The following is a 26,622-nucleotide window of genomic DNA, read 5'->3' on the forward strand; positions in this document are numbered from 1 at the left end:
AATGCACATGCTTTATTCTGCTTTGTGTTTCCCCCAACCTTGCTGCATCTGCACAAAGTTGAGCCACTGCCATTCTGGTGGGAAGCCTCGTACATCAGCGCTTGAACACTGTGATGTGAGCTGTCAAGATAAGGTGACAGCTTCTACTGGCTCCCAAACATTGCTTATGTCTGCAAATCTGTCCATCTTCAAAACAATAAAGGACTCTTACGCACTTCTCCTTGTCGATAGGCCAGATCTGATTAAAGATTTTACGTCAGCCTCAGCGTTTATTACAAAAGATCACAAGCATAGCAATCACTGTCTTGCATGTTCGGTTGTTGTGCACTATTAAAATAGTTTTCTAAAGTCACTGATAGCAGTGAATGAAACCACAGATTAGACTGCCACTTTTCCTAGACCTGAACTTTGAGCATTTAAAATCCAATTGTTAATCACCCAACAACATTCAATGAAAACCCTCGGTCTTATGAAAGGTTCCCAATTATTAAAGATCTTTTCATTCTGGTGCCTTAAAAGTGAAAGAAGTTGTTTGCCAAACTCTATAAATCTGCATGTTCAGACAGCGACAGAGCGTCTAGTGCGCAGGCATGCTTTTCTGTCTGTCTGTGTGTGTGTCTTAGCTTTGTTGGCATTCGTTAGTGACCCTGTGTTTTTTATGCATGTGCACATTGATTTCTGCGTAGGTCTGCTTTTCTATCTTGATGCACTTTTGTCCTTCTTGCATGCATAAATATGTAGCGATCTTTTAGCGTTATTGGCATCCATGCTTGAATGCACACCTTCACTTGCGCAGAAGTATGACCAGTGGCAGTACCTGTGTGGTGTGTGCGTGCAGAACAGAGTGTTCTCCAGTTTCATAAGTGAACTTTGGAACCCTTTGGTACACGCTGGAGGCGGGCCAGTTTGTCCTAGATTGTTTACCTGCGTCTTGATACAATGACTGGGATGGCAAATCATGTTTACGCTCTTAAATGCAGCTTGGAAACGGGGAAAATGACACTGCAGATAGACAATTTGTCTTGCATACTGTGACCGGCTTCAAGTTCAAGAGTCACTTAAGTGGACATATTTCCTGTTTTTTTCTCTTTAAAGACATCGTGAACCTGCTGTAAGGTTATTTAAAAAGAATCTTTGTGTGGGTAAAAATCTAACGTGGAATTGATTGGTTTCAAGCTCTTTATGGCAACCATTTTGACATACAAAGAAAAGATGACAACAAATAAAAGAAAACTGCTGTCAGAATGCAAACTGAGCAGTTAGTAAGAGGTTTTTCTTTTAATAAGAACTGTAAAAAACAAATTTCCTCATTTCCACACGGATGGAAAACCCCCTAAACTCTGTCAATGCAACATGTTGTAACACTGTAGATGTTTATATGTTTTTCTGGTTCATATCATTTTGTTGTTAATGTGCGATAAGATATCAAATCACGTTGCGTTTATTTTAATTAATCAATGTCACCGCATATCCTGTCAAGTCAAGTTCTTATCTGTTTCATTATTCCCAACTCTCCTACACGTCTACAAATGGACTGCGACCCAAATAATAAAACAAAAACACTCGCACAGGCTGACAGTGAAGTTTAGAAGACTTACGTCTCTGTATACGGGGCAGGCGTTTTGGCTCTTTGAGGGCAGGATAGGCTGGGGTTCCTTTAAACTCACAAACAACATTTCAGCCAATCGCAGCACAGTGCCAGCATATCACTGTGTTCCCATTAAATCTGGATCACACAACAGAGTGGATGTAGATCCTTCCCCTGGCTGAGTCACATCCTGAAATAAGTGCTCTTGTGCTACAATATAAATTCTGCTGAACTGAGAAAAAAAACAAGGGTTGAGTGTTTGAGGTTGTCTCAGAATTTGATTTGCCTTCAAAATGTAAACAATAATTAAATGATGGGATCCTCGGTCTTATGCCTTATCTAACCTCCCTTTTCCTGGTGCCACATTTGAAGATTTAGGCTTCAAATGCTGTACAAAACTTTAAGCACAAGTTCAACTACAGTCTTAATGAGTGGTCCTAATGGCATCTCCATAGCTAAGGCAGACTTACACCATAAATATAATAAATACACCATGACAAACTATAAATACAATAAATACAGGGTGTGATGATTGGATATTCACGGAGCCTAGAATAACAAAGGCAAAGATGCCAACAAGCTCAAAGCTATGATCCATTTTCAATACTTTTCATGTAAATATACATACAAATACATGCATGCTCACACCAGCACTTACTAAAAAGATGCTTCCTTTTAGAATTGATACGCTATCAGTAAAACATCAACAAAGTGCTTTAACATGATAGTACCCCATTACTCATCCATGTGTTATTTTAAATTCTTAGATTAGAATCTCTCTGTTGATAAAACAGACTTCCCCATTAACTTTCATCAGTATATATATTTCAGCTTTTCTTCTGAAGAAGATAAGGCTTCTACTCAACTGCAAAATATTTTCTTTGAAGTACAACGGTGGCCAGCACATCTGGCCTTGTCCTCGTCTGTCTCAGGCTGTCCACTATCAGTAGGGGATTCTCACCATGCAGACAGGCTGAGGAAATATTGTGTACACAGTGTCCTCTCACCCTTCAGTGCTTCTCTCCCGCATTTGATCCACGCCATACCTCTGTGAGCCTGCACAGACTGAATACCCCTGTGGATTTCTAGGCTTCAACGTTAAATGGTTTGGTGATACTATTTGGAATGGGGGGGAATCAAATTAGGTGCTGAATATACATGAGTTCCCTTCACAGCTGCACTTGTATCAGCTTTCCCTTTGAGAAAAAAGTCAATGTGGCTTTCCTCAGTAAATGCCTTTAATGCAACTTTAAAGATTGGGTATATTTATGGACTTATTTACATATAAACAAGCCTAATTTCATGCAGCTGCTCCACCGATTCCAAGTCTGTAGCAATCAGTCAGAGTTTTCAATAGCATTGCCTCAAGCTATAACACAAATACCGGGTAAGATCCCTGGAGGGAACATTAAAGGCCTGTATTCATTACAAATGAGAAGCGGTCCTCGCCCTGTTTCTGTTTGCGTTACTATTTCTGGTTGGAACACTTACAGTAGTGTGAAGTAGCCTGCATGTGTATGTGTAGGTGTTTGTTCCAGGAACAGTATGTGTGCTTCAGCAGCAGCTTTAATAATGATATTCTTTTACACGCTGAAAAAAGATTTTGCCTTTAAGGTGATTTAAAGTCTTGGGTAAACTGCACATCTCACCCACAGCAGATATATTACACATTATTCTATCATCTTTGTTTTGATATACAGCGTTTTGTATGATCTGAGTCATTCATGTGGTCTTGTTAAAGGAGAATAATATAGGTTGTTGGGCTTGTAGAGATCAGTGAAGCAGGTTGCGATGGAACCTCCTCAGGCTAATGGTAGGAGCTTAGGAGAAAGCACCCGTGTCTTAGCTTCAAAGTAATTTTACCAAGAAATGAGTGATGATTTATCTGATATTTTCTTTCAAAAAACAACAAATGTCTGTATTTAGTAGCTTAAAAGAATCTAAAAAATGAATAATAGCTGAATAACAGATGTAAGAGACACCTCAGAACATAAAGTAACTGAGGCAACATAAAAGGTTTAGAATTCTTTTGAGTTCTTTTGAAAGACTTACGGCATATTTCTTTGGAAACTGTTTTCCATTTTGTTGCAAGGCGGTTTGTTTGCTGTTCGTTTGTGTTAAAGCTGCAAATGTGCTTTTCTGTCATAATGACCGGGAATGACTTGTTTCAAATTATCCATGGGAACTTTGTCATTGCTCCATCGTCGTGTCGCAGGTGACAAAGGATTAGCTTTAATGCTCAGCGGAGAAGCCTGCTGGAGTCTGTGGGAACGATTCAGTGTTTGGATGACACTGACAGTGAGAGTTAGCAGGGTGTCCATCATCCAGTTAAATCCAGATCATGCTGACAAGGCCATAAGCGCACGAGTATGCACGTACGCAAACGTGTGACCAACTGGATTCATCAGCATACACACAGGCAAGCAAAACACAAGCAAACACATAAACACACACCAGAGGATGGCTCAATGAGGCCTAAGCTCCCTCCAGTGTTGTCCCAGTTGTTGGTGACTCGGGTCACACAGCTGCAAGCTCAGCTAGCTCAGCCTCAGCTGGAAAGCGACGAAGATGGAAAAATGGAGAAATCACAAGAAAGAATATATATAAAATGAAAGGTCGTAACATGAATATGAGGAATAGTTTGAAGAAGATGAAAAGAATAATGATACTATAAAACATGCATGTGAAAGTGAGCTAAAAAGAAAAGGATGTTCATTTTTTCCTTATTGTTAAAAAACTGCAGACTGCTCATTATTCTAGTCCATAAAGAATAAAAAGAATAAAATTATTTTTTGTAATTTTGCGTCTTTACACCATCACAGTAAATTTCAAACCAGTCAAAATGTGACTGAAGTGCATTTTCAGCTTTAACTCAAAGGGTAGAACAAAAACATTTACGAATTACAGACATTTTTACAAATAGTTTCATATTTCTATAGTCTTGGAGAAAGCAATTGGACAGTTGACTGACAGCCAGTTTCATGGCCAGGTAAGGCCCCTTCCCTTGATATTTCATGACCACTAGTTACACTCAAGTACAGGAAAGACAGAAGAACTTTTCCAGAAAACCACTGAGAGTCTTCACAGGTCTGCAAAGAGGATGGACACATGAAACCAAAATGAACTTGTATCAGTTCAATGGGAAGAGAAAACAATGGAGAAGGAGAGAAACAAGCTCATGATGTGAAACATCAATGCATCATCTGTGTGGCATAGGCATGTATGGCTGGCACTGGAACTGGATCACTAGTGTTTACTGATGATGTGACTTCTGATAGAAGCAGCAGGATGAATTCTGAAATGTAGGGGCTATTCTCTCTGCTCACATTCACTCAGTTGCTCTATAACTGATCAGACAGTGCACGACTCAAATCATACTGCAAAACCAACCCAAGAGTTTCTCAAGGCAAAGAAATGGGATATTCTTCGGTGGCCAAGTCAGTCACCTGATCTCTGCCCATTAGATCATGCTTTTTAGTTACTAAAGTTAAAAGTGAATACAGAAAGACCGACAAACAAGCAGTGGATGAAAGTGGTTTCTACTGAAGACCTGACAGAGCCCACGGGCTGTCTCTAACTACAATGATTTTGTTCCAAGTATTAAACACAGTACTTAAATTTAGCATGACGCTAGTTTGTTCAACTAATTTTGAACATCTGGGAATTGGGGACTATTGATAGAAATGATTATGAGTAATAAAGTGTTAATAAACTACTTTTTCACAAAACCTATGAATTAAATCTGAAAGTCTGCACTTCAGTCACATCTTAGCTTTGATTTAAAATTCACTATGCTAGTGTACAGAGGTATAATTAAAAAAGTGACATTAGCCAAACAGTTATAGCTCTAACTGTATTTACTTATACTGTATGCTTGCCAGTGACAGCCTTGATTATGATGAACATCCTGTGCTAAAATCACATTTCTAATTGCTTACTAATGTTCTAGCCGGTGATAGGGTTTACAATAAATCCAACCAACTCCTGACAAGTTAAACCTGATACTATCATTTAGCATCAACGGATGAATATGTGTAACAGTCAACTTTGCTGCAGATCCACTAGACTGCAGTGGATTTCAGTGAAGCCTGTGCCCATATCTAGTCCAATGTCAGCATTCCATAGTTAGACAGATAGATGGCAGTGAACTCTGCAACCCTTTGTTCTGGGATGTGATCCAGCCATGCAAAGTGTCATCCACTGGATCCAGTCTTTAAATGTCACCATACATACTTTCAAGTAAACACAGAATGTTTTATGAGCATTTTAATGTTGTTTTTTTAATCTGTCTCAGATACATATTTTTAATTTTAAATGTTTCCATTATCAACAGAACAGAATAAAGTATTGGGTAAACCCATAGTTTCTTTCCAGTTTGCACCCCTGTAGCGTTTTGAGAGATCACTAAACTGCATCCATACTAGTCAGAGAGTTTGCCATCTTTCAGAGTGAACAATATGGTGTGTGTGCATGTGTGTGCATGTGTGTGCACGTGTTCTCCTCTGCCAATGTCAGTGTAAACGCACTAAAACACAGATGGGAATCCTAAGGGCTACTGACTCGAACATACTGTTATTTCTTTTGTGGGGGGAAGATTTGGGGCTGGGATATGAATGTTGCCTGACAGGGTTTCACCTGTGATATTCCCTTAACACAGTCCTCTGGGCCTCCGCTCTACTTCAGTATTTTCACAGTAAATTTAGCCGGAACATGTTGCTCGTTAGAATACAAGGTAAATCTTTACATTATGGCCTGAAGCTGTCTGACTTCTGCTGAGTTGCATTCTGGTGCCAGATGCTGCAAAGTCCCCACGCTTGTTAACTGCAATATACTGCACATTACCATTTCCTACAATAGTGCCTGTTCTTCTATTAGTTACGGTGAAAGCTACTGTAAATGAACTGAATATAATTATGTATAGGCTAAAATGAAATATAATAATAATTTCTGGTAAGCAAACCATTCAAACGGACCTTTATGTTGCCGTGGGAAACTGCATTAAGCCAGTAGTCCTTGTCTTGTCTTTTTAATGATAATGAACACAGGTTAGCACCCAGACAGCTGTTATAAAGCAAAGGAGGTTCTCTATCAAGGGACTAATCAGATAGGTACAGTTCCCTACAGATGGTGAGGACTACACATGTTCACGAACGCACACACACCTGTTTGTTGTAGCTTCTTATTTAGTCAGATTGGGCTTTTAAAAAACAAGCGAAGAAATGTTTCTTCTTTATACTATGAAGATCACAATTAAAGTCTTTAATGTAGATAAGTAATCCCCTTAAAGTTGGTATTTTTTTTGCCTGTAATTTTGTAAACCTGCTTAATACAGCAGCTGGTGGCTGATATTTGTATCCCAGGTGTGTAATTTCTTCCTTTTTACTTTCTACTACTTTCTGTTTCACTGAAAATCAATCTAGGATTTACATCATCACTGCTCTTCTGAAATTATACAACAGCAAAAGTCATATTTACATTTTTTCCCAAAGCTTATTCTTATTCTGTTCATTTCTTTTAAGACTCGGGGAAACACAGTTATTCAAATTTCTTGAAGTTACTTAACACCACATGTTGTAACATGATCGACTGTCTGGTCGGTAGGAAGATTACTTTCTCGAGACATGTAATTACAGGGCACCTTTGGTGTGGCGGAAAAACAAAAGCAAGGGGCTCAAAAACTGGTTGGCACACTGTCATCTTCTTGCTTACTGCAGGCAAATTCAGAAATATGTCAGGGGGTTACATAAAAAGTAAACACTACATTAAGTGGAATACGTAATCCATACGTTACAGGACAAAAATGCCCCGAGCTGCACAAATGTGACCTTGTGAAACTGTAGGAAAACAGGTTACCCTGCTTTCCTTGCGTGACCTTGCAGAATACACAGTGATTAAATATTACAGATTTAACATGAACTGCTCCTGAACTGCTCTGTACAGTAAAGTAAGCAGATCTGGAGGAAAGCTGTCCAAGAAAAACAACCCTGAATGCTGATAGAGATCTGTGATTGTTTGACACTGTGAACTGAGTTAACCTGAAATTCCACTGCTACAAGGAAATATAGATGGCAATTTGTTAATTTCCAGGCAGTGTGGTAAAATTCACCGACCAGATTATCAGTGCTGACTAAAAGGCTATTGCCTTTATATTTTATTCCTTTAAAATGTGCCACAGACTCCCATTTCTGGATGAAGATGGATGAAGTTTTCTGTCTGATAGCCCTACATATGCACTGGAGATTTGCTTGAAGAACTGGTTTCACATACTGTCCTGTTATGTAAAACCACACTCGTCTGTGTATCACAGTCTACAGACTATCAAATGTCTTGTCAACAGACTGGATTAAATGGAGACAGACATGCGAGACACTTACATGGAGCTGTCAAATTAGAAAAAAACTTGCGATTAGTTATGCAAAGTGTGGGTTCATTTTGGTGTTACACCTTTAACAACAGCAGTAGCTCTTCAAACATTTACACCCTTTGATGACAATGAAAGCGTACTGCAGTTGACAAACCCAGCAATTAAAAGTACTTTGGGATTTTTTAACTCAAGTACATGATAAGGCATGTTGCATAAGAGGCAGCTGAGCTAAGTTATATGCAAATCATAGGGAGTTGTGTAATGAGGTGTCCAAAAAACTTGTTTTGTGGTGTAAAGGTTCATTACATTAACAAGATTGTTTCACATCATGGGAGAATGGCCCAAGGATATTTTTATTGCACTTTTACGGCCGATTACATGAGGTAAGGAGACAGGCATGATGATTTCTCCCTTCAGGTGCAGTCAGAGAAATACCTTTTGCTTTGTTTGCCTCAAAGAGGCACTCCAGCGATTTAGAGATGAAACCACTGGCGCCATTTCAGCAAACTGGCATTTTCATTGTAACTCTAAGGCCATTGTATTCAGCCAGATTGGAGACACATCATACAAGTGTCACCCTGAGCATGGCACTCACAGTTATGGCTGCATATCCAGAGGTTTCGCCAGACCTCAATTGTCTCTTTGTGCTCTGAGAAAACAGCTGCTGAGAGCAAACAACAGCAGAACAGTGAGCTAACACTAAGAGGGCTTTTGACTCTTGAACAGCTCCTTCATTTGGAAGCCAGAATGGGACAGTCTAAGACGCGTCCTGCTGAAGTTGCCCCTCTTGGGGCACGGCCACCCTCTCCTAGGTCGGTGTGCGCCCTCCGGCTGGCCGAACCATCCCAGAGATTCTGCTGTCACTACCAACACTTCAACTTTCCTGAGAGACCTATGAGCTACTCACCCCCTTACTCACCGAGTCTGTTCAAGAGGCCAGATCGGCGGTAAGTGGGGGCGGCCGAGGACAGTAGGAGAATTTGTCTTGCTTGTGGTGTGGAGACATTTGCCAGGCTCGACAGTAACATGTGTCGGTGACAGATGCGCACGCCAAAGGCGGTTAAAGAGAAGACGAGCGGCGGAGGCTTGCAGCTTGTCAACATCTAAATGATATAGAGTTGTCATTGCAGTATTTTCACAAAACGACAACAGTTACAATCCTTAAATGAAATGATTGCCGTTACAGTTTTCATAATGTTCAATCTGCTCATGTGGTGAAAAACAGAGCTAGAAAAAAATGCTGCAGCTTCAGGCTCATTATCAGATGTACTTATGGAGATTATACGCCAGAGTAACACGTTCGTTTGGGGTGTTATTTTGGACTGTTGCTCGTGGTGACTTTGAAAAATGGATTTTTGTGCTCGCGGCACTGAAAGCGGGAAAAGTGATATCACTACCAGTCCTTGGATAGTAGTGTCAATCCTGTCATCACTCTCTGCATGCACAATATATCACATAAAGAAATATTACATTCAATACCAGGGCATGAATTTATTGAAACATCTCATGAGAAAGACCAAGGCCATGTGCCCTATTGTTATTCATGGCTCAAGAGTCTGAGGTGATGAGATAATAACGACTGCCTCTGGGTGTCCTAGTGTATGAGTGAGTTCAGTGTGAATTCAGTATTCATTGTTTGTAGCTGTTCTTGTTGCCCACACTGCCAGCTTCCTCTGAGATAGCCTCTGGCTGCAACCTTTGGCAAGCACGAGTATTGTCAGGCCACACTCTTATCCACGCTATGCATTCCTAATTGGCCCAAAAAGAATTTTTCTTCTGTATATATTTTCTCTGCAGTATTATGAATAGCTTCAATTTGATGGGGAAAAAGTACAACTCCCAAAATGCTGTTCATAACAAAAAGCTGGAAGGCTGGTATTATGTGACGGCCTTATTCTTTTGAAGCCATCAGTACAGATGAATCATGGTATTATATAATGGAGTTGGCTCTTGCGCAGGAGACATATGATGGAAACTGTGGGCCGTCGCCTAGCTCCAAAATGACTCAGTGAATTGGGCACACGCCGAAATGGTTAGGCATTAGGTGTTCCACGGAAACATGAGGGTATTTATTTTTTGAAAAGGCAGGAAAAATCTGTATTCCTCTTGAAAGGAGGAATTTAATCACTATTTTCCATCACTTAAATTTGTATCAGAGCGATTCTAAAACTTCTGTAGTAGGAAAAGCAGGAGACTCAGTTTACACTGTGATCATCTTACCTAATGCGGTTCATTGGTTATACTGTGCTGGAAGGCTCCCCACTGTGTAGGTCCTATCTGTGCATCTCAGCTGAAGGCATTCGCTGTGACTCCTTCGTCCAAAATGGGACTATCACTGCTGGGCAGGGTAATTCACCTGTCTCTCATTGCTCGAAGCGGGCTGGATATTAAACCTGGCAGCTGAACTGTCACAGCACGAAATCTGAGACGACAGGCACGATGGGCCCTAATACCCAGTCAGTGTGCTTTCTGCTAAGCCTTGTTAGTCCAACCAGAAGTCAGCCCTTCCACTTTAATTGTTTTGTTATGTAACACAACTCCTTCTTCTCCTCTTTCAAAAAAACAGAAGGAAAAAAAGGAATTTGGTTTTTAAAGTTATAAAAAGTTAGAGGTCTGGGATTATTTAATATTTTAAATGCAGGTCCACGTTCTTTAGGCATGTGTAATCATGCAAAAAATATCTTTGGACTCATAATTGAATTATTTTATTCAGACAACATCCTGATTTTTTTTTCTGTCCTTATTTAAATAGACCTAATATCCTTTTGAAAGATATGACTGAAAGGATGTGGATTATGAATGAGCAAAATTTAATAGAGTTGGGCCCCCTCAGCAGGGAATTTGCATAAAAGTTATCCATGGTTGAATATTCCACAAGTTGATGTGCCGGTAGAAGAATTGTTATGCAGAGACTCTTTAATAAAATTGTAATTGGCTTATTATCAGTATTGAATCAGATAATTGCAACAACAAAATGGAACATAATGTGACAGCTGAGAAGTGCCGGGAAATTACATTAAAGCTATTAAAACCTGCAGCGAAAACAAGGTCTATTGCGCAATAATAGCAGTGGGTAATGCGATGGAAAAAATGGGATGACAGCAGGTGTTCTTTCTCTGTATCTTTTGTAGTTATCCTATGTGACAAATGACTTATTATTTTATGCTTTGTGTGAGTGCATTTGTGCTTCATGTGGTAACATGCCCGTTCGAAAAGGTCTCGCCTTAGAGAGCGTTGCAAATTGATGTACTCCAGTAAGAGGTTGTTGATGCTTGATGTAACTACGCAGGGGTGGGCAATTAACTTTCCCAAGGGGGCCACATGAGAAACTGGGACTGTTGTGGAGGGCAGTACTAATAAGCTGAACTCAATTTTGCTCAGTATTAATTTTATCACTTTAAAAGCTTGTTGGTACGGCCCTCCACAACAATCCCAGTTTCCCAGTGAGCCCCTTGGGAAAATTAATTGCCCACCTCTGCTATAGAGGTACAGATCACTCATTAAATATCTTGCAGTATGTTGTTTATTAGCTGATACAATGGACTGTAGTGTAATAAAAACTAAAAGGAACAAGAAATTTTGTGGTAGGCATATACCATATGAACAAGTAGGAGTTAAGTCCTTAACTATAAATATAGAATGCCATTTGAGAATTTCCAGAACTGGAAAAACAACCTGGAAATGTCTGAAGGGGTGTATGGAAAATTCCCAAGGAAACACCAGATTCCCTCTAATTAATTTTGCTGCCCTAGTGCACTGTAGTCTACATTTTCACCACTAGAGTCCGGTAGAGTTCAGACATAGACTGATTGGAAATTTACCGGTGGATAGGACGGAAAAAGTACCTATACATGTGCATATGGTACGTGTGGATGGTGCAGGACATTCCGTTATAGCATATAGTGTGAAAAACACCACAGTGTCATCAACCAGTCATGGGAACAAAATGTGACAGTTTTTTTTTCTTTTACATGTCGGTAACACTGTCAGTACTGACATGTAAAGTAACACAATAAAAAAAGAAAGAAAGAAAAAAACAATCTTCCTAAGAAGTCACATTAAAAAATCACTTGTTAAATAAGTCAGTTTAATAAATTAGCCATATGACAGTATAAGGAAAAACTTTGTGGCTTTATTTACATCAATCGAGGGTTTTAATTTGCTACAAGAACGAGTAACTGCAGCCTAAGGTGTTCAGATGTTTGTTTTGTACTACTTGTTGCAGCTCTGCGGATTTCGGTCTGTGGGTTCGCAGAGGCTCAGGAGAAGTTCAGCAGCGGGGCAGAGCTGACGCTGCCTTCAAATGCTGACGTTTAAGCTCGGCATTTGGAGTAGTAACTGTTTACTAAAAGGGTAATGAAACCTAATTGTTTATCGTGACTGCTTTGCTTTAACTGGTGGACTTTGCACGGCTAAACTATCAAAAATGTTTACTGAAGAGAAGTGATTCAAGACCCACATAAAGCTTATATTTCTTTAATTTTAAAGGGTTATGATTGCTTATATAAGTGATACAAGTATTATATACCATATATATATATGCAATAATTATCATATAGCCATGTTAATGATCTGATAAAACAGATAAAAGGAAGGATGCAAAATTAATGCATCACTTTAGTATTTGGGATTTTTATTAGTTCTAAACGTCATTGCATCATACTTATCCTGATTATACTGAACCTGCAGAGGAACAAACCCTAAAAAGTCGTTAAATGAAGACCAAACACATAATCAATGTTACAGCCAATCTTATGATCAAGGTATTGAATGATAACTACGTGACCTATGGTTTAACTATTATGTCCAAAAAACAACAAAAATGCTGAGGTCGTGGCTGTTTATCAATCTCACACTGTTCTTGTTTTTTTCTCATGACACTGGAAGGCACCAAAAAGAAAAAAACTGCCCCCCCTCCCTTCACCCCTCCTTCTCAGCTTATTTGACTAATTCATGCACGCGTCATGTGACGTCAGAACGGCAGTCGTTCAAATACTGGCCGGTGGCAGAAATAGCATCAGACAGTCGCTTGTAAAAATCCGCGAAGCTGACAAACCCGACACAGCACTTCGCTTAGCCCGAAGCGAGTTAGTGCATCGTTGTTAAAGACGAAACAAACCCGGATCCCTATTTAGCTGACCAACCAGCCGCAAACGTGGCGAGAAATATTATCCAAACGAGTCTGGTACTCAACATGAGCACGGAGATGTTCGCTAAAACACCAATGGAGGTGGCCGTCTACCAGTTGCATAACTTCTCCATCTCTTTCTTCTCCTCTTTACTCGGAGGAGACGTTGTTTCGGTCAAACTTGACAACAGGTAATTATCTTTGCGATATGGTCATCAAATACTTGAATACGGTTCTTTTTTCCTTATTAATGTGTGAGGTTTTACCAAACGTTCGTCTGTTTTGTTCTTTTTCTTTTATTTCGTCATTATGCTTCAATACTGAATGCTTTCCTGGTGGTTCAAAACAAATTTATGTGCTCGATTTCTGATGTTAGAGTTCCCAAATGCTTTCTGCTTAGCTGTGTTTCTCTCTGCTGCCTTTGTGGACTTTGAACAGATATCTGTTCTGCGCTATTTGCCTTATCGCAAGCTGGCTGCCACATACTCAATAACAAGGTTACACTGAAACCTAAATAAAATCCTAATCTGACTCCAAAAGCAATTAACGTGTAGTTTATGTTTGGCAAAAGTAGCCAAGATACCAGCGGAGCAAACGGTTTTCATTTCCGTTTGGAATGCTTTCTGTTTCACCTTAGTAGCCCAGGGAATTCCCAGAATTGGAGCGACATGTTTTCTTTGTTTTTCTTTTGTGGAATATGAGGTGACTTTAAGAGTTTTAAGTTGCAGAATGTTAATTAATGGGCTCTGTTTCTTCTCTTTTGCAGTGCCTCTGGTGCTAGCGTTGTGGCCATTGACAACAAAATCGAGCAGGCCATGGTAAGCTAATAACACACCAGCCACTACACCGAGATGCATTACACATGTATGCAGTGCACAAGTAGCATAGCTGTTTCCTTCAAAGTGATAATAACCAGAAAGTTAAAATGTTAATTGTGTATCACAGTAGATATTTTCCCTCCCAGACCTTAAAACTGTGAGATTTTGCTAGATTTCTTTACTAAAGGTTAATTCATACATCAGAACAGTTATAATCAACCACCGCCCAAAATACAGTTATGTAAAATCAGCTCTCTGTGAAGTCTCTAGGAAGTCCCTGCAATGTGACCGTAGCACAGGCTGCTGCACGCTTTATTGACGTGCAAAGTAGTAAACGTGCAGGAATGTGCACCTTTGAGTTAAGTAACATGTGAACTTTATTGTGCCTGCTAGATCACAAGAAGTACATGTGAGACTAGGGGTAAAATATAGTAGCAGATATCCTCTAATGGAAAAACTTGGCTGGCAAACCCAGTCCTTCTTTTAGACTGTGCAAGCAATCAAACCAGCCTCGCAGGCCGTAACAGTTGCTCTATTTTATGTACCTAAACTTAATCTCTCTTCTTTTGCTATGACAGGACCTTGTCAAGAACCACCTGATGTATGCAGTGCGTGAGGAGGTGGAGATCCTCAAGGAACAGATCAAGGAGCTGGCTGAGAAGAACAACCAGCTGGAGAGAGAGAACTACCTGCTGAAGAACCTAGCCAGTCCAGAGCAGCTGGAGAAGTTCCAGTCACGCATCCCGACGGATGTGCTGTTACCCCTGGACAATCAGAACATCCAGGGCACTCCGGAACAGCAGCAGCAGCAGCAGACCTGCAACCACAGCACTGGTTCTGCTGTATAAGTGGCTCTGCCTTGGGGCGGGCAGAGCCACTGTCTCTTTCCAATTATGGACCTCCATTTGAATGAAAGCGTCATTAAATCGCTGCCGCAGAGATCTCTTCAAAACAATGAAGGTGAAGCATCTGGGCTTTAAATGATCGATGGGACACAAACGAACTGTTGACACTGATAAGCACAGACCAGAACTGAAGACGCTCTGACCGGTGCCATGTCAGGCCCGTCCTCTGATACCGTCCAGCTTTTTGTCATGTTCCCTCTAATGTAGAGAAAGTGTTAAGAGTAGCGAGAAGGTTCTGACTAGACATAGTCGAGAACTTGCTGACAGAGGGCGGCTTTCCCTGCCTAGCCTAACCCTTCCAATAGGTGAGAAGGTGTTGATCGGGCTGGCCCTGCAGGTGCTTGACTTGGAAAAGTGTGGAGAGTTTGCTCTTCCATTACTCACAGGAAACCCATCTGAGACGGCCCTCCAGGTCTCAGTGAGAGGCGCCCCATTGCGTGGATTTGTCTCAAAAGCCTTGCAGCAGTACATTTCAGCCACATAACAAAGACTTTACCTGTACCGACAACGTATTGCTGATGTGTTTGTGTACATCCGAGCATAACACCAATAATTAACAGAATAAGCTGGGCAACAGAGGTAGAGGTCAGTACAGATTAATGTTTTTAGAGCTGGTGAACCGATCAGTATACTGTTAATGATTCAAAAAGTGTAATTTTGTATTGCCTGCAGTTGGGGCTTGCTGCTTATGGGGGAAAATTAATCCTGCTCTGTTTTTGTTTTTGATTTCGGAACAAAAATCAGTCGTTTGTAAAGTAGGAACGTTGTGTTTTTTTCTTCAAACGTTTCTTTTTTTGTAATATATGGTGCATATCTGTTTTCCTAACTCTTCACGGAATAACTACAATGTACATAGAGTTTAAAAGTCCTGAGATTAACATAGTGTAGCTTACTTGCAAGCAGACACCTGCATTTCTCGCTGCAGATGCACTCCTGACTGTAGCAGCGTCGTCCAGCATCTGGCCTGTTTACCTGCTCAGATGCCAACTTGAAAACAATGGCATGACAACAGTGCCTGTAAAGAAAGAGAGGAACGCATTCTCACACTGTCCTCAGTTGCTGCTGTTGTTGTTGTTTTCTAGCTACCAAAGACTTGTTATGTTTTCCACACAACAGCAGACGCTGAGCAAACCAGGACCATGTGCAAAACTTCACAGGGAGAAGTCTTCGTCGTAACTAGAGCTGACCTTTGTATTTGTTTTGTAAAAGATGACTGTATTGTTGCTGTAATGTATCCTCAAAAGAGTTGTTCACTAGATGTTTGGATACGACTGCACATTTGCAATAAACCTTGTTTACATTATAAAATAAGCTGACATTGTCGCTCTCTCTCTTTTTCTTTTTTTTCTTCTTCTAAATTAAGTCTGCCCACAAGCAGTGGGTTTGTTCGGTTCATACTATATAGTGTCTGTAGCTTTGAAGTAGGGCTGGTAGTGTTAGTACTAAGAATATCATCCCATTACTAAAACGCCATGTGATGCCATCACATGCTTTTGTTGCTGAATTTTAGTAATAAGAGTGGGATACTTTCAATAATGGCTATTTTTAAAATGGATTTCCTTAATGTACGTGATGTGAAGTTGCATACTCTGTAATGGAGAAATCTGAAACTTGGAGGAAAAACTCAGTAGCTGCAGCAGTAGACTTTATTTTCAGGGGCAAAAGTTGAACAGCTGTGAAATCCGTTCATCTGAGTTTCAGAGTAAACAACCCTTCAACTTCTGTTCAAACTAGCATGGCTTTCCTGGAAGTTGTAGCCTCTTCATCTCAGTATCTGAATACATTGATTTTCTATTGAATTCTGCGTGCCCTGTTTGTGTTTACGAAGTCTGACAAACAGCATGTGATTTGTGAAATTGTGAAATGCATGGATCTCTGGCGTACTATAGCACAAGCTTGTGTTTGCTATTTATGGCTGCTCAGAGTTGGAGTTTTTTACCCATTGACAATTTGAGAAAGTAACTTATTACTCACTCTTTATTTTTCCAAAGTCAAAACCAGCACGACCGCTAATAACAGCGAAGTAATAATAGTTAGGTTGCATGCAGATTGGAATCTGCCAGAGTGAAAAAACAGTTTGTCCTAGAAGCATTTTCCTTCAGACGGACTGGCAGCCAGTCACAGCAGCTTGTGTGCAGCTACACATGTTGTGGCTTCCCTGGTACGCAAACTAGACTTGCATAGTTGAAATGAGGAGACATGTCTCTGGCCCACAACCATCATCACGGATCAGATTTCACTGTTGTGAACACGGCATTGTTACCAGTGCTTCCTTATAAACAAGAGACTGTGGTCTTTCCAGGTGTTTTGTGTATTTTATGTGAGGTGGAGGGTCCTGATCAATATGTCTGACATGCATTCTTCATTTAATAGGTAACAGGAGGGAGGTGCAGTTTATTGACTCGGATGGCATTTATACTATGTAAAAAGGAGTTTGGAGACAGGTGTCTATTGACTTCTTTTATACAAGAAAATTAGAGTCAGATCCATGCAAATATGAATCCCTGTGCATTTCAGTCAAAAGAGGCTGATGGATCCACTACAGCAGGAAGTGGTGCCATAATTTAACCACACTTGTGCTAATGGCCGGTGCTCTGTAGAGGAAAAATTATATTTGGCAGAGTCAGTGGAGTCAGCATACCAAAGAGTGCAGGAGCTGAAAAAAACCTGAAGTTGATTACACCTTTGGCTTCATTTAACATAAGGTTTAGAAACACTATGTTCTGGGATTACTTTGCTCATTTAGGAAATTTAGGGCAAATTAGCCATGAAGATTTTTGTATTCATACCTCACTGCATCAAATCCATAAAGATGTATACATTATCTAATCTAACCCTTATAATAAATCATATTTTGTCATAAAAAAATACTGTATGTCAAACATTAATCTCTTGAAGGTAATAATCTTACCAGTCTACTTGTAGAACATGTTCTGGTTCTTTTATTTATTGACCACATTTCAAAATCTTTTTTAGGCTTCCACCGGAATTTCTAACGAAAGGAAGAAAACTAGTCCAAATCAAAACATCAGTGATTCCACACTACTTCCCTTGGAGTTCATTTTAATATTAAAAGCCTGGGAATAACCTTAGGTGTGGAAGTAATCCTTAGACTGCTTGAACCCAGGCGGCCCAGAGACGAGCTTGTGTTGGATTACCAGTGTTATGCAATACAACAAAAAAAGAACATCTGTTCCAGATGGAAATTCGGGGGTGGCGTTGGGATATGTCAGATCTCCCTCAGTGTGGTCGGGGTTGCATGCAAGGGGATAATTTAGACGGACTGCTTTTCATGCGAACGTATACAACTTGTGCGTCTCCTGAATGTCAGCATATTTAGCACGACAACTTTAAAGTCAGAGTTTAATGAAAAATACGTCAGATTTGGACTCCGTGTCATACTGCTATGCAGTCTCATGCCCTGCACATTTTTGTAATACAAACAAAGAGTCGCTCTGCTTTTTCCAGAAGAAATCAGTTCAGAAGAGTTGAAAATTGTTGCCGACAGATGGTTATGTAAAAGAGAAAAAAAAAATGCTGTTTTGCTTCTGCACTTCTGAAAACTGTAGCGTGAAGGATGAAAGACTTTATTTATATCTCAGCTTTTTTTGTGTGTGTTTGATAGACCTTTGACCTTCTTAAAGTGGGTTTAACTGTTCATGTCTGAAGCAGGGTGGACAAAAACAATAATGCACAAGTTAATTTTGACAGTTCTATTATTCAGTGTGTCTGCACAGTTATCATACCACTGCTTAGATTGATCCTTTCTCTGCTCTCTGATCATGACTTTGTGTCAGCATGTTAAGTTCTCCCATACACTGGTAAATTGACACAGGAGACTGAACCGCCTCAAATGTACAAAGTCCAACCATGCAGACAAACAAGCTGTGACAGCCCCTGCCTAACTACCAGTGTGTGGTGATGTGGCTAATAACTCCGTCTCCCCTTGTGCTCCTGAAGGTACATAATAATGCTAGGCTGATATAATCATCTGATTTCGTGCACCTAGTCTGAGGATTCAAGAAGACTAAAGCCAATCCAACTAAGCTCTCCTTCCTCACCCACATGCATCTGTATGTTCCTCTGTTGTTTTTTGGGGTTTTGCAATATATCCTCCACAACACCCTACATTTCACCATGTTTAAATGCCCACATTTACACATGCAAGTGATACTTCTGCTAAACATGTGCTATTTTTTCCTTTGCTTTATGTTATCAAAATAAAGGGTTAAATTTACCATCCACCAGTGCCCGTTTCTGTTTTGTCATGGCCTTGGATCCAGGTCATGACATAGGTATTTCAGATCAGAGACACAGGCTAGTGTTGGTTATGCTTTGAGTCATGTATAAATGAATTAACAGTTTGTGAAGGCTTTCTGTGATGTAGCTATGTTTGTTCTCTCTCACTCACTGTGTACTATTATACAGACATGAGACGTGTGTCTGGGTGGACTCAACAGAAATCTTCCAGGCTTATCAATATTAAATATGTGGTCAGAATGGACAATGGTGGGTCTTTGAAAATGTGATAAACATGTTATTTATTTATTAAATCCAAATTTGGATCACAAACCTCTGAAAAATTTCCATTTTTTTTCTGGGAATTCCTTAATGAATGAGGATAAATCAATTTGCAGACCTGATTATGGGATTAAAAGCTCACTAAAATTCTATGATTCACTTGATTTGTTTTCAAGTTTTTTCTTTTCATCATTTTTTTGAAGTTTACATTTTTTCAATGTTTTTGTTATATAACAAAAGAAAATTAACACATTGTAAACATGCATTTCTGTTGTTTAGATCTTGACTGTGGAAGTGCTCTGGCAACTTCTTGTTTTTTTCCATGGCGGCATCAGCTGCTGTTCTACCTGATCAAAGCCACTTACTTTAGGAATGCAGACAGGTCACGGCATCTTATTCATAAAGGTCAGAGGTCATGAACCACTCATCTGATTCATGGTCATACCCCAGTTCAGGGCACCACTGCACAGCAAGAGCCAGCACATGAAGCCCCAAAAAGTCATGCTTTAATATGTGACATATGTCTGGTGGCAAAAAAAGAAAATGCTTGCATTATGTGATCAATACAGATAAAGTAGTCTGTAAAACTGACCAGGCCATGTGCTTTTATAATTATATGCACCAATCATAAGATTTGTTAATTAGTAGCTAATCATAAAAAGCCTTGGCTGGAAATAAAATATTGATATAACAATCACTGATCTAAATGAATGAAATAAAACAGACAAGGACTTTTTATCTCAGAAATCCAAAACTTTTTTGTTTCTTTTCTTCTGAATATATTTTAAAACGAGTGGTTCTTAGTCCATTTTGTAAATGTCCACTGGATTTACTGAATGTGGATCTGTGTACTGTGGTTTTTCACAGTGCAGCAGGTGGGAATCAAGTGCACTGACATGCACAGAGAAACAAATGAACATAGCAGCAAATGGGTTTTATGTGGAAATACGGTGACGGTAGATGAAAATGTCTATGGTTGTTTTTCTTTGTTAAGTTTCATCAAGTTTTATTAGTATACACCACAAATATTGCTTGTTAAGTTCTTCAGAAGATTTTAAGATTTTGTATGTGTTGTAAACATCTGTCTTTCTCTGCTCAAGCTTTGGCCTATGGCAAGAGGGAGAACCAGTGTGGAAAATCAACTCCAGACCACACTGGAAATATGTAGATTTGTAGAATAAGGAGCTGGAAATAATATTCATAAATAATAAAAATACTGAATTATTAACCTAAAAAATGAGTGAATTATTAATATAGTCTTTGAATAGAACAGTTTAGTGTGTAGGGTTATTAGGGATCGCTTCCTACATCTCTGAGCCATTCAGCCTTGATATGAATACATAAACTTCAAAATATGTGTTTAGTGTACTGTGGGCTGGTGTTGGCTGGGTGGCCATGGTTACAAGTTATGTCAGCACGCACGCACACACACACACACACACACACACACACACACACACACACACACACACACACACACACACACACACATACACACACACACACGGGAAACAGTTCATAATAATAACCATTAAACTGAAACCCCTGTTTACGCATAGAAGAAATGGAAAATCTTTATTTTTTCTAAAAAAGAGAAAGAAGCACAATAACAGAGGCTGTTGTAGTCTTTTTTTCACTAGTGAATTTGCAGTTAATTTCATTGCTTCAAGAGTTCCTTAGAGTTGCATGAGGAATGTGTTGTAAAAAAGTTTCAGCCAATACATTTTACATATATTTATACACTGCACAGAAAATGAAAGGAACACTAGAACAGTTTTTAATTAGAGTTTTGGTGTGATTTTAAATCCAGGACTCAAGGGGCTCAGGATTTTGGTTTCTGATGAACAATGTTACGTTATTTCATTTACTGTATTTCAGTAAAACTTTTCAAATTGACTCTTTAATTCTTCAAGATCTGATGTGAGATTTAAATGTTCTCTTAAGTTTTTTTGAAAGCAGGGATTATAACATTCCATACAAGGAAAAACATCATTGATAGTACCAGGATCAAAGCCAAAGCAGCCGTAACTGAATTTGTAATTAACACAATCAAATATTATCTGTCTAAATACCTATTAATAAAACAACAGAAACATCTAACATTAGGTTGTATAAACCAAATTGTGACAGATTAGTGCTGAAATACAATATGTCTATTCAACAGTTTGGTACATACTGCATCACAGTGGCTTGAACAATGTGTAACTTTGTGACACATTGTAACTTTGTCCGCTCTGCTTGGATTAGCAATCTGCTTCTTACAATAGAACTTAAAATGTTCTAAAAAAATGAAAAGTATAAATAGGACACCGGGTCAGTGAGGTGTTTTTTCCTGACATGGCAGTCATGTGTTGCACTCAGTAATAACCTTTTGACATTTGAAATGGCAGGAAAAGCAGAGGTGTGACAAATACAACTAATGTTAACGTCACTCCATTAACTGCACTTGGATTCGGTTCACATAAGTGATGTAAATACTTAAACATGTTTTTTAATCATACCAAGTGTCTCCTGTGGGAATTTTAGGCAAACAGAGAAGCAATTTTGAAATCTCTTAATGGCAGCTGTTTGTTAAATACAGTACAGTAAATTTTTCAGTGTGCTGGGTAACAATAAATAGCTTCCTTGCAATTAAACCCCATTTAAACCCCCAGTGCAATTAAATGTGAATATAGAACTTACAGTTGTAGGAAAAAATTTAATTCTGTCTTGTGAATGATTACATAAAGTCTGGGAAAATGTTTGTGTTCTGGACAATAAACCTTGGTGCAATTTAAAAACCTTTACCGTTGTTATGCTTTGTCACCGTCTCATATTTCCTCTGTTGGTCTAAAAAACAATTTCATGATACAATAAAGGAATCAGTCGGGTAATGTGAGAAAAAAATGGGGATTATTAGTGAATTCAAAAAAACTGCTTTAATACATCCTGCGTGTATCACAAAGCTCACATGAGATTTAGCTCAGAGCCCAGTTGTTTTTATGCTGTCCTGTCAGGTTATAGGACTGTGAGCACTTACAGTTTCCATCTGGTTTCTTAGAAATTCTCAAGGGAAATGTTGAAAGAAGAGCTGGCTCACATAGATCAACATGTCTTGTTCAGATGTTTTAAAATTAGTTCCTACAATAAAAATTGGGACCTGCCATTTTTTGTGTGAACACTATTATGTGAGACAGAGAAAGTGACCCAGCAGAATAACGTCAGACTGCGGGTAACCAGAAATAAAAGTTTTCGCTTTCCAGTTTTTGACCAGGTGTGTCTGACAAGTTAGGTAATTTGCATAGTGATGCCAAAACCTTGCACAATGTTGGAGAGTAGTGGCATGAAAAACAGCAACAAATCAGCTGAAAATTGCTATATAATTATTAGTGGTAATAGTATAATGATAGGTTGAGCGCTACAGACACAATAGAGTATGCAATGTCTTAAAGATCACACTTGTCCTGTTCTGCTTCTGTACTGAGAGGGCACCTCTCTCGAGCTTCTGTTGGATTGCAGAACAGTGTGTTCTCTGATGGTTTATTGCCTTCCTGTGGTTTTCCGGGGTTGTGAACTTTACGAGGATTAGTTTACAGCCGTCTAACCTGTCCCCAGCTTTGGAGAGCTGCCGTGGATGAGAAAAGATTGTTAGTGTGCCAGATCTTTATGTTCTTCTATTGGCATCTGTAATACATAATTATGTTTTTTCTTAAATTACCAGTCAGGCCACCCTTTAGCTTGCTTTACTGCTGTACTGAATTCCAACAGCTAATCGCTACAGATGCTGCTTCTTCCCAGGCTCAACCTTTATGCAAGATTGTTATAAACAATCCAAATGAAAGGGTTCCTTGATTACAGGGAACAGGGGGCAGCCATGCTTGTTCTCCACAAAAAGGAAATAACAGCAGCCATGTAAAATATGCTATAATCTATACTTAGAAACACACATTCATTCTCTCTCTCGCTTTCTCTCTCACACACACACAACCACACACACACACGCACACACATATAGATTGTCAGTTCTGGTTCATAAACGGTCGTTAAAGCAGAATGTTGCGACAGATGTTTGTGTTTGTGCAGATTATGACTGACAAGCTGTAAATGTATCATAATGCCTTTGAACTGCTATTGGTGCCCACAGTTGGGGCAAGTGCACAACCACCTGTGGGGAGGTAAGAATGTTTATTGCATGACCAGTTGGTGAGTGATGCCTGAAGGTTGACGGCGGTCGTTGTGAAATTAGTTGCTAAAGACCCAGTCGCACAGGCCTAGAGACCATTGAGCCCCTGGTTAACCAGATCACTAAGGAAAAATGTTTATTGGCTAACCAGTTGGTGAGTGGTTGCTTGAGTCATTTGGTGAAACTGAACACCAACACCATCAAAAACCTCCTTATGATTGCTTTGTTTGGTAGCAGTTGCCCGTAGTTTGCTGGGCACATGCCGACGTGTCTTCACTCTCTCCGAGCAGTAGTGAAAGCTGCAAAAAGTATACCACAAGCCAGAAACAGATTTACCTTCAAAGTAAAGGTTGTGCCTTTTGAAACATGTTGGCTACATGAGGCCTGGTGACCAAAGCAATCACAGGGAGGCTTTTGGTACAGGACCCTCTTTGTGACTCATTTCACCTACAAACTGCTAGCAACCTTTAGGGATCACTTAACAACCAGTTGGGGAATACACATTTTTCCCTTGCAGTCAGCAATGGCCAAATGGTGCCAACAAGCTTCTAGTACTTTGTGACCGGGGCCTTGACTGAACTTACATAAATGATATGTATATAGGTGATCAAATAGAAGCCAACTCTGTAGATTAATAGGTTTTCATTTGTGAGAGTGATGAATTGTCATAAGATCACACATCTACAGCTGCACCCTTCTCTAGTAGTGATACACTACAGTTGGTTCATTTAATGAATACAGTGATTAAAGAATGACGATTAGTGTGTTTGAGTGCACTAGTTCGCACTTTCATTTTGTAAAATGACACTGTTATTACACAAAATGTTATGATGTCTGCTGCTCAGCCCCAAATGCACAGGATTGTGCAAACAAATTTTATGCTTTATGTGGTATTTCAAATGTTACTGCGGAGCAATGATGATTTTACTCACAGGTTGCTGGATGCCCTTATAAGCGGAATTAAAACGATAAACTATCATCTAATCAGGTGACCACACTGTGCTGCAGTATACCTAATACAAAAAACAAAACATGCATTAGATAGTGCAGATGGTGCAATATTAAGCAAAGCCAAATGTCCAGGTGTAATGTTTTATATAACCTTTTTTTTCTTGTTCTTAGTACTTAAGTAAATAGACCTTGAACTGCTTTGGATGGGCTGTTTGGTAACTGCATGAGCAAAAGGACAAAATCATGCTCACCTGTTTTTTCCTGTGGTCTCTCCAAGTTGGAGAAGAAACGTAAAACACTGTCATTTTTTATTAGTGTTTGCAAACAACCAAACTGAATGAAGTTTTCTGGGGGTGCCTTTTCTTCACTTTAGTTCTTAATTTGGCCTAATTATTCTGGCCTTTCCAGACAAATTCCAGGAACCGGTCAAAAAGAAAACATTCTAGCATGAAAAATAAACTACAAGGGCTTTCTTGGGCATACATTTCCTCCAATCCAAATGTCCTTGAAAACGCACCCAAACAAACACAGCCAGATGCACACAAACATGACTCTGCCTGTGGCACATTCTTGTTTTATGCATGGGCTTTTTTATGCTGGAGGGTCATTAAGATGATGTTCCTTTCTTAGGTGAGCTGGAGGAGAAAAATATTTTAGTTGCAAACACAAAAAAGTCTGTTTGTAAATGCACAACCTGATTACTCTGACACACACATATTGAGGCTTTAGGGTTAATCAGTGGTTACATAATGTGTAAAACTGTCCAACACAGCAAATTCTTCACAGCCTTTGATAACATGAAGATACTATAATGACAAGGTAACTAGTTAACACAGTTTGCGTCAAGGGGTATGTTTGTGGCTTCCTCCAAAAATCCACAGATATGCAGTTAGTGGGGTTAGGTTAACTGGTTATTCTAAATTGACTGTATTGATTGTATTTGAATGCAAATGGTTGTTTGTCTCTTTGTGTTAGCCCTGAAACAGACTGGTGACCTGTCCAGGTTGTACCCTACCTCTTGCCCTAAATTAGACATTGAATTACATAACTGGAATAAAACAGATGGCGGGTGTATGTTTCTAAACTGCATTCAAGACAACCTCTTTAGATTTGTTATCTCAAATAGCTGACTAATTTAAAACCTGCAGTCTAGTGTCATTTTCTCTCGTGGGGTGGCACTACATTTAGTTTGAAATGATGGGTTTTGTGTTTCTGTAATCCTTATTCTCCATCTGTTTTCTCAGAAGACATTTGCAGTGTGTGGGGTTTATGCATTTCAGGAATCTTGCAAATACCTTCCTTTGTTATGTGCTTGCCATCAGGATGTTTTTGTGAGCATGCAGGTTTATGCTGGGACCTGCGTGCTAAATCAAATTTAGTCTACTTGGATTATTTCCCAAATGGCTGTAAAAATACTCATTTAAATGATAGTTTTAGAGTTGTAATTGTGTTTCAGTGTTGTAATTTATTCATTAGAGATGGTGGAAATGCTAGTGAATTTGTAAAAACTACGAGTTTAGCTTTTGCTATTTTTCGTCGAAACACAATATATTGCAGAGTAGTAAATCACAATGCATATGCACAGTTGTTGAAATTGCTAGCTGTGTGGGATTTATCATTTTCCGAAACAGTGACTCCAAAACTTGCCATGTCAGTTGTTGCCACAGTCTAAAGGTACATGACAAACAGTGGCAGGCCAGACTTTGCCCTCTATATTTAGGTTGCACATTTCCATGTGAGACAAATGTGCAGTTAAGAGCAAACAAAACTCCTGACATACATCTGCACAGACAGTCAGGCGCATGCACACAAAAAAACAGACGCTGACATTTGATGTAATCGACTTTATGCCTTGTCCTTATGATAACACAGTGTAAGATATGTGACAGTGTATTCCACTCCCTGTTTGTACCGAGCATATTGGCTGCATAGATGCGTTGAGAGCAGCAGACATAGTACCAAAGTATCACCTCAGCATGCTGAATGATTAATAGGTTTGCAATATTTACTAATGTAATTATCATTTCCAGCAACACTTCCAACTGCCTCTCCTAAAATGTAAAACCTCACATGTCCAGTATAGTAGGTTACCCACTCAAACACTGCCAATTTAAAAATGCCACTGCTGTATAATTACAATTAAACATAAGAATACATATATCACTGCAAATATTAACACCACAGA

General features: G+C 39.4%; 1 protein-coding gene across 3 annotated transcripts in view; it reads left to right on the top strand.

Moving 5' to 3' along the window:
• tsc22d3 (TSC22 domain family, member 3) overlaps positions 1-26,622 on the top strand; it is a 112,807-nt gene that overhangs the window by 17,090 nt on the left and 69,095 nt on the right. The window contains exons 1-3 of one of the 3 annotated variants that reach the window (XM_063496605.1): positions 12,958-13,271; positions 13,847-13,898; positions 14,477-16,114. The exons of 1 other annotated variant lie outside the window; for it this stretch is intronic. In XM_063496605.1, the coding sequence (XP_063352675.1) occupies positions 13,147-13,271; positions 13,847-13,898; positions 14,477-14,746 (447 nt within the window). In that variant the 5' untranslated portion in view covers positions 12,958-13,146 and the 3' untranslated portion in view covers positions 14,747-16,114. Of the gene's footprint in view, positions 1-12,957; positions 13,272-13,846; positions 13,899-14,476; positions 16,115-26,622 lie in introns of those variants that run through there. One more of the 3 variants, XM_063496594.1, reaches the window with a different exon arrangement.

Source organism: Pelmatolapia mariae, linkage group LG2 (genome assembly GCF_036321145.2).
Source record: "Pelmatolapia mariae isolate MD_Pm_ZW linkage group LG2, Pm_UMD_F_2, whole genome shotgun sequence".
NCBI lineage: Eukaryota > Metazoa > Chordata > Actinopteri > Cichliformes > Cichlidae > Pelmatolapia > Pelmatolapia mariae.